Source organism: Acomys minous (assembly GCF_964271855.1).
Source record: "Acomys minous genome assembly, chromosome: 16".
NCBI lineage: Eukaryota > Metazoa > Chordata > Mammalia > Rodentia > Muridae > Acomys > Acomys minous.
In genome coordinates this window covers 74,020,722-74,034,270 of record NC_140498.1, presented here as the reverse complement: position 1 = coordinate 74,034,270, position 13,549 = coordinate 74,020,722, and the positions used below count along the sequence as shown (strand labels likewise).

The window sequence follows — 13,549 nt, the reverse complement described above, 5'->3', positions numbered from 1 at the left end:
TTGCGTGTGTATGCATGCGGGTAGACACGCCCATGCCATGTGTGAGGGTCAGAGCCCGGCTCGGAAGGAATCGGCTCTACCCTTCTTCCTACACCTGTGTGACCTGGAGATTGAACTCAGCTTGTTACGCATAGCAACTTTTACCCGCTGAGCTCTCCCTGGCCCAATACCCAGCTAGTAACAGTTAATTTTATAGATGGCCCACCAAGTGCTAAGTGCCTTCATTCTTACTTTATGGATATGAAAACTAAGAGGCAAATAAGGCAAAAAAAAAAAAAAAATGACATTCCTAAGGCCTGGAGGTAATACATGAAGGTAAATCTCTAGCTTTAAAAAAATGCCCAGGCGTGATGGTGCACGCCTTTAATCCCAGCACTCTGGAGGCCGAGGCGGGTGGATCTCTGTGAGTTCGAGGCCAGCCTGGTCTACAAAGTGAATCCAGGACAGCCAGGGCTACACAGAGAAACCCTGAGATTAATTCCCAGCAACTACATGGTGGCTTGCAACCATCTATAAAGATATCTGGTGCCCTCTTCTGGCATGCAAGTGTACATGTAATGTAGACAAAAACACTGTACACCTGAATAAATAAATCTTAAAAAAAAAAAAAAAAAGATTGACAGGAAAAAAAAGATTTATGGACTGGAGAGATGGCTTAGAGGTTAAGAACACTGGCTACTCCTCCAAAGGTCCTGAGTTCAATTCCCAGCAACCACATGGTGATTCATAACCATTTATAATGAGATCTGGTGCTCTCTTCTGGCCTGCTGGCTCACATGCAGGTGGGTACTGCATAAATAATAAATAAATCAAACTTAAAAAAAAAAAAGATTTACTTTCTTTTTTTCTTTAAATATGGAACGCTTCATGAATTTGTGTGTCATCCTTGTGCAGGGGTCATGCTAATCTTCTGTGTATCGTTCCAATTTTAGTATATGTGCTGCCGAAGCAAGCGCAAGATTTACTTTCAATTGTGTGTGCTTGTATAAGAACACGCGGGTGCCTGGTGACCTCAGAGGCATCTGACACCCTGGAGCTGGAGCTATGGCAGTTGTGAACCACCTGACATGTGCGCTGGGAACCGAACTCAGACCCCTCTGAAGACCAGGAAGTGCTTTTGACCACTGAGCCATCCCTCCAGCCCATTAAATTCTTGCTTCGGGGCAGGGTCTCTCCATATAGACCAGGCTGGCCTTGAACTCACAGAGAGCCGCTTGCCTCTGCCTCCCAATGCCGGGAATAATCCATGCGTGGTTTCATGCAGACCTTGGAATGGAATCTATGGTTTTATAGATGCTAGGCAGGGACTCTACCAACCGAGCTACATCCTCAATTCTGAAAGGAATTTTGAGAGACAGTCCAGCTATGCAGCTTGCCCATGCCGAGGTCAAAGGTGAGATCTTCCTGCCTTAGCCCCATGAGCATATAGATTGTAAACAGAGGTTAAGTAAGTATCAGCAGGTCTGGGAATCAATATGGACCAGCCTCGCATGTCTGAGCGATGATGGTACCAGGTTTATTCCTGGGAACCGCCCACTTTCCCAAAAGTCCTCAGTCGTTCCCTGAAGCCCTAGACTTGCAGTGTCAGCAGGGTTTCCACAGCAGGTCTGGGTGGCCTCTGGGAGCTGGGCTAAGGGGTACTGGTTGGCTGCTCCCTAGAGGCAGTCAGTCACCAGGCACCCTCAGCTTCCCGCAGTGTCTGTGAGTTTCCTTAGGCATGGCAGATCCACTCGTGATGGCGTAGGGATGGAGCCCTGAGTGAAAGCAGACTCCGGCACACAGAGAGACAGAGAGAGCTGACCCCATCGCGCCCACTTACCCTGCCACTTTCCACGATCTCCTTCTGGAGGTCCTTGGAGGCCACGACGAGGACCTTGATGGCCTGCATCAGGCTGGTACAGGAACCGAGGATCCTAGCCAAGAGAAAGGGTTGGTGACGAGCAGCCGACTTGCTTTCTCATTCCCACGTCAGGAAGACCTCAAGGAGGTTGGGATGGCTGGGGGTGGGGGTGTGGGGAGGACCCTGAGGTAGACCCTTGGAGGAAAGCTGGTGAGCGACACTTCACCTCGGGCCTCACTGTCAAGCACCTTGCTTACCCGCGGCGACCGCAAGGCTCGCACTGACCTTTCGTTCACCTCCAACTTGACTCCCGTGTCTCCTGCTCGAGATTTACTGAGTATTTCCTTTTAAAAAGAAGCACGGATGGTAAGATTATTTATTTACTTATGTATTATGTACACAGTTGCCTGCATGGACTCCTACACGCCAGGAGAGGGCACTAGAGCTCATTATAGATGGTTGTGAGCCACCATGTGGTTGCTGGGAATTGAACTCAGGACCTTTGGAACAGCAGCCATTGCCCTTAAACCTCTGAGCCATCTCTCCAGACCCTGGTTTCTTTTCTTTGTGTGTGTGTGTGTTACTGGGAATTGAGCTCAGGTTTCCTATATGCTAGGTAGGCACTCTGATAAGCTACGACCCCAGCCCCTCACCGGGAGATTCTATGCAAACACTCTTTTTTTTTTTTTTTTTTTTTTTGGTTTTTTGAGACAGAGTCTCTCTGTGTAGCCTTGGCTGTCCTGGACTCACTTTGTAGACCAGGCTGGCCTCGAACTCACAGCGATCCGCCTGCCTCTGTATGCAAACACTCTTACCACTGAGCCATACCTCCCACCTGAAGAAGAACAGTTCCTGAATGTACCACGAACCTTATCAACAACCACCGACTGCCTCCATACACTCTGCATCCAACAAGATGCGGTGATACAGAAGGCCGAATCTGGGTTATTTTCATCTCTATCCTTGTGAGTCAGAAAAACGGCAGACCTTTTGTCTATCAGGATGGTAGACAGCGGGAGCCAACTGTTCTTTCTAGTCGGTGAAGGTCTCAACCTCGGTACTCAGGCAAACACCAAGAGCTGTGGCACTCTGGCCACCAAGATTTGCAAGGCAGGTGCTCACAGCACATATGAGACCTTTCCAACAGGACCCGTCCAGCTTCTACTGAGAGAATCCCTTTAACACCTTCCAGGCATCCTCTAGCGTTTTATTATTATCATCACAGTGACTGCTAGCTTTAACTGTCAACTCAACATCCTACACTCACTCAACAAGAGAGTCTTCATGAGAGGTTGTTTCCACTGGGTTGGCATGCAGGCACATCTGTGGGAGGGATGTCTTAAGTTAACTAATGTGGAGAGACCCAGCCCACTGTGGGCAGCACCATTCCCTATGCGGGGAGTCCCGGACTGTATAGGAGTGGAGAAATCCCGTTAGGCACGAGCAAGCCAGGGAACATATATGCATTAATGCTCTCCATTCTTGACTGTGGATGGCACACGACGAGCCGCTTCACACTCCTGCCACAGTGACTTCCCTGCCGTATCCTGAAACTATAGGCAAAAAGAAACCCTTCTCTCCTTAATTGCTTCTTGTTAAGATGTTTTATCGAAACAACAGGAATGAAACCGAACCAGTGGCTGTGCTATAGAAACAGGATCTAAATCCCAGCCAGGTGAATGTAACTCACATAAGTCACGTAATTATTGTTGGCCATCCCAGAAACTGAACCTCGGGTGGCCTGACAACAAAATGTCCTACCTCAGAGAAAACTCTCCATTTTTCTTCGTAAGAACCTTGTTTTCTTCCCCTTATTGATGCGATGACCTTGGGCTTTGATTTTACTTGCTTGCTTTTTTTTTTTTTTTTTTTTTTTTGGTTTTTCGAGACAGGGTTTCTCTGTGTACCGTTGGCTGTCCTGGATTCACTTTGTAGTCCAGGCTGGCCTCGAACTCACAGCGATCCGCTTGCCTCTGCCTCCCGAGTGCTGGGATTAAAGGCGTGCGCCACCACCCCCGGCTTGCTTTCTGGTTTTTCTTTTTTTTTTTTTTTTTTTTTTTTTTTTTTTTGGTTTTTTCGAGACAGGGTTTCTCTGTGGAGCCTTGGCCATCCTGGACTCACTTTGTAGACCAGGCTGGCCTCGAACTCACAACTCACAGCGATCCGCCTGCCTCTGCCTCCCGAGTGCTGGGATTAAAGGCGTGCGCCACCACGCCCGGCTTGCTTTCTGGTTTTTCAATGTTTGATTTCTCCATGTATGTAGCCTTTGCTGTCCTGGTCAGTATGAGGCTGGCCTTGAACTTGGGGAGATTCACCTGCCTCTGCCTCCTGAGTGATGGTATTAAAGGTGTGTGCTACCATGCCTAGCCAGCTTTCTTCCTTTCTTTCTTTCTTTCTTCCTTCCTTCTTTCCCTCCCTTCTGACAGGACCCTCTAAGACATTCCCACGGCGGGAAACCCTCCCGAATCCCCTTACCTCTATCCGGGTGGTGGCAGCTTCAATGGCAGCTGAAGTGGCGGCCATCTCCTTGTCCACCAGGTCACCCAGCTCTTCCTGTTTGATGTCCAGGCCCCTGGGCAACAGTTCCTGTGAGCGGTACCACAGAAGTTAAAGACACTTGGCCCTTCTCTTTGCTTCTTCTTTGGCCCCATCACGAGAACCTTCTACAAGGTGTGGGAGGCAGGGCCTGTCACAGACTCCACCTGGCACCTTCCATGATGTCAATGCTGTAACCTCACCTTCCTCCCTTCTCCACACATACCCAGAACCACGTCCAGCTGGGAAGCCACCAGCGCCTAACCCTACAGAGCCATTCAGCTACGTTACTGTGGCCCTATGATGACTGAGCTTGGTTGCCAACCTGATGGGAGGCAGCATCACCATGGAAACAAGCACATGACCCTTGAGGGAGTCTCTAGATCGGGCTAACCATGGTAGAAAGAACCACTTGACAGGAAGTGGCAGCATCCCACGGGCTTGGGCTTTGCACCGAATAAAAAGAAGACGGTGAGTCGAGCACCAGCATCCAGCTCTCCCGATTCCTGAAGGTGGATGCAACATGAGTAGCCGCCTCGTGCTCGGTCACCACAGCCCCAAAAGGTGAGCCGAAACAAAATGAAACAAAACTCTTGCCAGATATTTGCTACAGCAACAACAAAAAGAGACTAACAAAGGCTTAAGCATGTTGTCACAGGTATCAACTGTATTTACTAACGGAAGGGCTTTTTTTGGTGTTTGAGACAGAGTCTCACTATGTAGATAAGGCTGCCCCCGAACTCACCTGCCTCTGCTATTGAGTGTAGGGATTAAGGGTATGAGCTATCACAACTGCCCCTCCCCGTCCTTTTTTCCTGAGACAGGTTTCTCTGTATAGCTCTGGCTACCTTGGAACTCCCTCTGAAGACCAGGCTGGTCTTGAACTCAGAGATCTGCCCATCGCTGACCCCACTACCCCCGGGCTGGGATTAAAGGCATGCACCGTCACTGACCAACATTATTTTTGTTTTTTTAAAAGAAGGGACTCATGAAACCAGGTTAGCTTCCAATTCTTCATGTAGCCCCAATGGCCCTGAACTCCTGATCCCCGCGCCTCGACCTCCCAAGAGGTGGGATCACAGGCTGGCATCACCATGCCCAGTCATCCTACTATTAAAGTAGATCTCTGAGGGCTGGAGAGATGGCTCAGAGGTTAAGAGCACTGGTTGCTCTTCCAGAGGTCCTAAGTTAATTCCCGGCAACCACGTAGTAGCTCACAACCATCTGTAATGTGATCTGATGCCCTCTTCTGGCATGTAGGTGTACATGCAAATAGAGCAGTCTTACATGTTAAAAAAACAAAAACAAAAACAAAAACCAAACAAAGCAAAAACTTACAAAGTGAGTCCAGGACAGCCAAGGCTACAGAGAAACCCTGTCTCGGAAAAAAAAAAAGTAGATCTCTGCTTCAGATCTATTGCACAGAACACAAACAGCTGGTCTCAATTTTCTTTCTCACAGAATTTGTGCATCTTTGCACTTCCATAAACACCTAATGCAAACTCCTTGTGTGTGAATGTTCAGTGTGTAGATGGCCACACATGTGTGCCGGTGTACATGTACACGTATGTATGGAGCCCAAAGGACGACTTTAGGTATCACTCCTCAGGCGCCATCCACTGCAAATGGTGAGCTCCTGTCTCAAAACGTAACAACAATGTCCGTCGTTTTTAGCCCTTCCTCTTTCTAGAATCAAGCTAGATAGGCAGAAAGGCCTAGCGGACGACGCATAACGGATTCCCTGGTGATGCTGCAGGGTTCAGAGTTGCAATGAGAATTAGTTTGGGGGAGCTGGACAGATGGTCCAGCAGGAAAGAGGGTTTGCTGCACAAGTTCTGGAGTTCGGATCCTAGCACTGGCATAAAGGAGTTGTGGCATCTGGCACATGCCTGAGTCGGGCAGAGACAGAGCGTCTGTGGAGACCCAGCATTGAAAGACTAGGCAGAGAGGGACAGGGGACATTTGATGACCTCTTCTGGTATACATCTTCTGCATACGTACTGACATGCGCGCGCCACACACAGTCTTAAAAAAGAAACCCAAAACTTTCTGGTTAGGCATGAGGACTCGTGCAGACAACCCTAATTCGTGGCAAGTGGATATGGGAGGACCAGCCTTTCAAGGTTATCCTTGGCTACGCAGCAAGTTCTAGGCTAGCCTGGTCTATAAGAGACCATCTCAAAAACAGAGAGCCAAACAGGGCCAGGGCGTGTGGCTCAGTTAGCAGAGGGCTTGTCTAGCACATGCGACGCCCTGGGGGTCGGTCCCCTGCTCCAGGCATACTGGTCCAGGCCTGCAATGCCAGCACGCAGGAGAGGGAGACAAGAAGATAGTGGTTCAGGGTCATCCTTTGCTAGGTAGAGAACTCGAGGCCAGGCTGGGCTCCAGGAGACCCTGGTCTCAGACGACCCGACAACAAAAAGAAAATCACTCAAGGTACCTCGCCAATGGCCTTGATTCTGCTGAGGCAGTCCCTCATGGCCGCGCTGTCAGCTTTCTCCAGGGCTCCCTCTTCTTCTAGAGAGGAGAGAAAGGCCAGGGTTTCTCTGCCATACTGCCTACAGGCCTCCGTCAGCGCTGCAGACAGGAGAGACAGATGTTGAAAACACCTCCTGTTTTCCCTTTTTTTGGGGGGGGGCGCGCTGCAGGGAGGGTACTGGGGGGCGAGGAGAAGTCCCCCTCTGCTCCTAGTACTTACAGTCGGCTGGCTCTGGTGGGGCCCGGAGGCTGGTGGCGCTCCCTTGAAGGATGGTGTCGCTGGTCAAGTGGGCAAGGAGGGTTACCGAGTGCAGAAGATCACTGATATCTACACGGATAAGTAAAATGTGAGGCCTAGTGAGGGGGGCCTTTCTTTCTTTCTTTCTTTCCTTTCTTTCTTCCCTTTTCTTTTTTCTTTTTCTTTTTTTTTGGTTTTTTGAGACAAGGTTTCTCTGTGTAGCCTTGGCTGTCCTAGACTCGCTTTGTAGACCAGGCTGGCCTCGAACTCACAGTGATCCGCCTGCCTCTGCCTCCCAAGTGCTGGGATTAAAGGCGTGCGCCACCACGCCCGGCTTTTCTTTCTTTCTTTCTTTCTTTCTTTCTTTTTGGTTTTTCGAGACAGGGTTTCTCTGTGTAGCCCTGGCTGTCTTGGACTCACTTTGTACACCAGGCAGGGCTCAAACTCAGAGATCCACCTGCCTCTGCCTCCTGCATGCTGGGATTAAAGGCGTGCGCCACCACTGCCCGGCAGGTGCCGATTTTCTAAAAACTCTTTTCAGGTTTATTTTTCTTAATATAATTCCGGGCTATGTACTTCTGAATGCAGATACCCCTGGTGGCCAGAAGAGGGCGCCAAATCCCTTGGAACTGGAGTTTCAGGCAGCTGTGAGCAGCCTGTAGTGAGGTGGGTGTGGGGAACCAAACCCATATCCTCTCTCTGCAAGAGCTAGTGCTCTCAACCACTGGGGCTGTACCTTCAGCTCCCTTGTGTACATATTTGAGCCTGGCCTGCTTGCCCCTGGTGACAGATCCCATGGCCTCTGCTCCTCTTACCGTCTGGGCAGGCCAGATACTGGCTGCGGCTCTTTTCCAGTTGTTCCAGGCAGCTGGAAACAGACTTGACTTTGGAGAGAAGGTGATCTGAGGGAGGGATGACAGGACAAGGTCAGAACAAGAATTCTCCCAATTTGTGCTGCACAAGCAGCTGGGGGGGGGGGGATGGGGGAGCAGGCTGGCTGACCTGCTGCACCCACCCCACAGGCTCTTCCTTAAGATAGGAGGGAGGGCAGGCGGCGGGCCGTGTTGCTTCTGGTATGATGTACAGAATCTAATTTGTTTTTCTTTCTTTCGAGAACGGGTCTCGCATAACCCAGGCTGGCTTTGAACTCACGATGTGGCCCAGGATGGCCTTGAACTTCTGATCTTCCTGTCTCCTTCCTCGAAGTGTTGGGATAAAAGTATGTACTATCAAGCCCAGTGTTATATGGCACCGGGACTAGAACCCAGGGCTTTGTGCATGTTAGCCCAGCACTCTAACAACCGAGCCAAGTGTCCAGCCCTGTTTCTCACAGCACTATGTTCCAATGCTTGGTTTCCCAGCTTTGGTGCCCCTCTGGGAAGCTATGGAAAAATTGGAGGCGGAGCCTATTGGGAGGAAGCAAGTCACAGGGCAGATCTTGGGAGTCTGTTCTTCCTGCCCATTTCCTGTCTCTCTCCGCTTCCCAGGGTGTGACCAGCCTCCACCCTATACTCTCACAGCCACGTAACAGAGCGGCTCTTCCATGCCTTTGTCTTCGCTGTGGACCGGAACCTCCTAAAACTGAGCCAAATGAACCTTTCCTCCCTCAAGTCCTTCCTGTCAGGCATGCGACGGTCAGAGCGACACAGTAATGACAAGTACACTAAGGCACCAAAGTCACGATTACTTAGGCAGTATGGCACAGAACTTTTGATTTAACTGACGAGGATGGAGACCAGGCACAGCCCAGGGGCTCCGGCACACAGGCTGGGCTGAGGACCCCCGAGCTGTTTCCTGTGGGATTCAACACCAATAGGGAAGGACCGGGACTCTGGGCCCGGCAGGTGGGCAGCCGGAAGACTACCTGTGGACCCTGCACAGCTGATGAGGGCAGGCTCTTCAAGCTGGCTCAGCGCCTCCTGTATCTCACGCTCCGCAGCCTTCCTGGTCCCTGCCAAGAGGCTCTTCCTCTGGTCCTTTACCTGCTGGCACATGGACTCCTAGAAAAAGCCCAGGGAGGTGAGAGTCAGCCAGGCACATGGACGGTGGTGAACTCTGAGAGCTATGGGATTCCTGGCCCCTCACTGTGGGAGAATATTTCTAGAGATAATTAGAACCTCTAAGCCATCTCTCCAGCCCCTATTTTATTTAATTTTATTAGGCAGGTACTCATGTGTCTCTCCCACCCCCACCCACCCCCGAGACAGGGTTTCTCTGTGTAGCCTTGACTGTCCTGGACTCGCTTTGTAGACCAGCCTGGCCTCGAACTCACAGCGATCTGCCTGCCCCTGTCTCCCGAGTGCTGGGATTAAAGGCGTGAGCCACCACACCCGGCTGGACTCGAACTCAGTATTAGAGAGCTCAGGATAACTTGAACTCCTGAGTGCTGAGATTACAGGTGTGTGCCGGCAGACTCAGCCGATGAGGTCTGGAGGCTGAGCTCAGGGCCTCACGCGTGCTGGACAAGCGCTCTGCCCACTGAGGTATATGCCCAGGCCACACGCTTTTCTTACACAAAGAGGCAACAGGCTTTAGGTACAACGTCCATGGAAGGCCTTGGCGATCAGGCCAATGGCTTTGAACCCTTCACAGCACATCTCTGGCTGACATCTGGTGGATGTCTGTCACTTGCCTGGGCACTGGCCAGTTTGAGCTGCGTGCTTTCCAGCTGGTCTCGGACGGCTGACAATTCTTCCTCTCTCTGCGCTGCGGCAGTCGCCAAGCTGCCCTGTTCTTTCTCCAGCTCGGCGATCTGTGCCAGCCACTTTGTTTCCGACTGCAGAGGTCACCATGTGGAAACAGGGAGAAACTGGGGAAATTAAGTGGTCCCCTCACTGGAGACCCTCCTAGCTCCAAAGGGCAGACGGTCAGCTCTCCTCCACGTGCCTATCACTGCCTTTGAAGAATACACGGAGATTCCAACCGGGGCCGGTGGGCTCATGGGAAGGGCAGGGCGCCCGAGGGAAGGGATCAGGGAGTGGCTCACCTGGGCGGAGGTTTCCAGGCTGCTGTGGAGGACCTGCAGCTCTTGTCGGCTGGTGGCCAGTTCGTGCGTCAGGTTCTCAAGAACATCCTGTTGCTCTTGCGTCTGAAACGGAGGCAAAACGACAGCGCTGTGAGCTGGGGAATCACGAGAAGGAATACACGTATGTACACATGTCCAACGCTATTGACTGAGACGGCGCACTCCACGGGTTCTAAACAGGCAGGCTACAAGGAGGGGATGAGCCAGATCTTTCCTTTTTGAAGACTAGTTTACTAGCCATTAGTAAAAATTCATGAAAAATATTACATATGTACTTATCAACTTCAATAATTATTCACAGCACATTAATAATATAACACCAATTAATGTCACCACTACTAATGACAGTGCTATTACTTATAATTATTATTACTAATATTAATATTGGCATTAATATTATAACAGTAGTTGTATTGATTCAATATATTATATACCTATATAAGTATATAACCTATAGTATACTAAGATCACCAACATTAATTATAATAATGTTATTAATTAATAAATAATAATTAAAAATCTATTTACTTCCCCCTTTCCTTTCTGGACATGGGATTTCAAGTAACGCAGGCTGGCCTTGAATTTGCTAGAGAGTCAAGGGTGACTCTGAATGGCTGTTCCTCTTGCCTCCATCTCCCAAGAGTTGGATTACAGGCATGCACCGCCACGCCCAACTTATATGGTACTAGAGATGGATCCCAGGGCCTCCTCAGTGAGCACTCTACCAATGGAGCGGCACACCCAGTCCCCAGCACCTGCTCCAGCTGGGTAGCCTCCAAAGGCCCCCTGGAAACTACGTATGGAACGTAGGATGAAGTCCTGACCCAGGTCCATCTCAAGCCTGTTTACAGGGGTCAGGAGATGACTGAGTGAATCAAGGTGCTTGCTGCTGAGCTGTCTGATCTGAGTTCGATCCCCCAGGACCCACATGGTGCAAGAAGAGAACCCAAACTCATAAGTTGCCCCCTGACTTCAACATGCATGCTGTCATGTGTGTACTCATGCGTGCGTGCGCGCGCGCGCACACACACACACACACACATCATGCATACACACAATATATAAATGTAACAGTAACACTGATAAGAGGCCCCTTCCAGTAGACTCTTCCCTTCCAAATCCCCAAGTGCCTCTCTTGCTCACCTTCCGCTGGGCCTGGTCACTAACGCGTGCAAAAGAATCCGCCAGTTCTTTTTTCTCTCTTTCCAAATCCACCTGGGCTTGCCTGGCCACAGACACCTGTTTGGTCACCTCTGCATTCTAAAAAGGGGAGAGGAAAGTCTTGAGCTGACACCGCTCGTGAGAAAAATCACATCTTCTAGCACAAATGATTTTTCTTTCTTTCTTTCTTTCTTTTTAAAGATTTATCCATTTATTTTGTCTACAGTGTTCTGCCTGCATATATACTTGCAGGCCAGAAGAGGGCATCAGATCACACTGTAGATGGTTGGGAGCTACCACATGTGGCTTCTGGGAATTGAACTCAGGACCTCTGGAAGAGCAATCAGTGATCTAAACCTCTGAGCTATCTCTCCAGCCTGCACAAATTTCTATCAGACTGAGTAACAAGGATCCAAACACAGGAGTTTTTTTTTTTTCCTACCCAGAGGGAAGCCAGAATCAAGCCATGACCTTCAGATCGGACAGTGTCAGGTATTTACAAAAATACACAGATGCGGCAGGAGTGGGATTGTCTGGTGTAGTGTTTTTCCAGGCTGGCATGGAATTCACCATGTAGCCCAGGCTAGCCTCAGACTCACAGCAATCCTCCTGCCTTTAGCATCTTATGATTTAGTCCTGGCTGGTCTAAACAGTGCTGGGTTTAAAGTCACGTGCCGTCACACCTGGCTATTTACTTTTAGAGCAGGGTCTTGCCTCCCCCGCCCCCCCCCCCATCCTCTCATCCCTTTCTGATAGCATTATAGACATGTCCCACTATGCGCAGCTCAAATGAGAGGTGATTCTGAGTGTGGCTGGCACACAGACAACTCAAGAAGCCTTAGAAAGCTGGGGTTAAAAAATGGGAGTGCAAGAGCAAAGTTCCCAGCACTTATGCTGGGTGGCTCACAACTGCCTGTTATGTCAGCTTCAGTGGATCTGGCGCCCTCTTCTGGCCTGATCAAACAACTGCATACACATGTGCATACACAGCAACACACACACATAAGAAACCCCTGAGGCTTACACTATTTCTCCTCCAATGTCAGGTATATGGGAGGACCAGAGGGTCAAAGCTCCTACCTTCCGCAGCAGGTCAGCATGGTTCTGAACCAGTTCACTGTACTTCTCTTTTAGCTTGCTATACCGCTGCTCATTGGCCTGGGCCTTTCCTGCATTGGGAAAACCAAGGTGAAGCCTCTGCCCTGGCTGGGATGCCCCACGCCCTCAGCCCCAGTCCCTGCCCTCTCACTTTCTATCTCAGTCAGGCTGCGCTGCGCCTTCTCCGTGTCCTCTCGCTGCCTCTTCAGCTCGTCCAGCTCTGTGCGCAGGAACTCGCAGTCGTCCGTGGCCTGCCGGCCCAGGTGCTGCTGCTCGGCCAGCTCTGCCTCCAGCTCACTGACGCGGCCCTTCAGCTGCAGCATGGCCCGCTGGCTCTGTCAGGGGGACCCGGGGTGAGGAGCTGGTACTGTGAGGCTGCCCCAGGGCAGCACCAGGCAGGGCCGGAGGAACGGTTTATCTCGTTGATGGCACTGACCAATTACAGCTAACCTCTGTATCATCATAGTTTCTGACCCAGAGATCCAACACACCATAGACAGGAAACACTTCTGTTTTTTTCTTGCTTTTATACTCTGAGTGGAAGCCTAGGGTCTTGTTCATGTTAGGCCAGTGGCTGTGCTGTTGAGCCACACCCCAACCCTTCACTGGGCGATTGTAGGCAGGTGCTCTATCACTGAGCCATACCCCAGCCCCTCACTGGGGGATTCTAGGCAGGAGCTCTACCACTGAGCCACACCCCAGCCCCTCACTGGGGGATTCTAGGCAGGGGCTCTACCACTGAGCCACACCCCAGCCCCTCACTGGGGGATTCTAGGCAGGGGCTCTACCACTGAGCCACACCCCAGCTCCTCACTGGGGGATTCTAGGCAGGAGCTCTACCACTGAGCCACACCCCAGCCCCTCACTGGGGGATTCTAGGCAGGTGCTCTACCACTGAGCCACACCCCAGCCCCTCACTGGGGGATTCTAGGCAGGAGCTCTACCACTGAGCCACACCCCAGCCCCTCACTGGGGGATTCTAGGCAGGAGCTCTACCACTGAGCCACACCCCAGCCCCTCACTGGGGGATTCTAGGCAGGAGCTCTACCACTGAGCCACACCCCAGCCCCTCACTGGGGGATTCTAGGCAGGAGCTCTACCACTGAGCCACACCCCAGCCCCTCACTGGGGGATTCTAGGCAGGAGCTCTACCACTGAGCCACACCCCAGCCCC

The 13,549-nt window shown here is 51.0% G+C and overlaps 1 protein-coding gene across 3 annotated transcripts in view; it reads right to left on the bottom strand.

Moving 5' to 3' along the window:
• HIP1 (huntingtin interacting protein 1) overlaps positions 1-13,549 on the bottom strand; it is a 125,809-nt gene that overhangs the window by 14,474 nt on the left and 97,786 nt on the right. For all 3 annotated transcript variants that reach the window (XM_084764577.1, XM_084764579.1, XM_084764578.1), the window contains exons 14-25: positions 12,527-12,710; positions 12,358-12,446; positions 11,260-11,376; positions 10,078-10,179; positions 9,724-9,867; positions 8,956-9,091; positions 7,907-7,993; positions 7,074-7,181; positions 6,816-6,952; positions 4,316-4,426; positions 2,126-2,184; positions 1,820-1,913 (exon numbers count right to left, since the gene is read on the bottom strand). In XM_084764577.1, the coding sequence (XP_084620703.1) occupies positions 1,820-1,913; positions 2,126-2,184; positions 4,316-4,426; positions 6,816-6,952; positions 7,074-7,181; positions 7,907-7,993; positions 8,956-9,091; positions 9,724-9,867; positions 10,078-10,179; positions 11,260-11,376; positions 12,358-12,446; positions 12,527-12,710 (1,368 nt within the window). The remainder of the gene's footprint in view (positions 1-1,819; positions 1,914-2,125; positions 2,185-4,315; positions 4,427-6,815; positions 6,953-7,073; positions 7,182-7,906; positions 7,994-8,955; positions 9,092-9,723; positions 9,868-10,077; positions 10,180-11,259; positions 11,377-12,357; positions 12,447-12,526; positions 12,711-13,549) is intronic.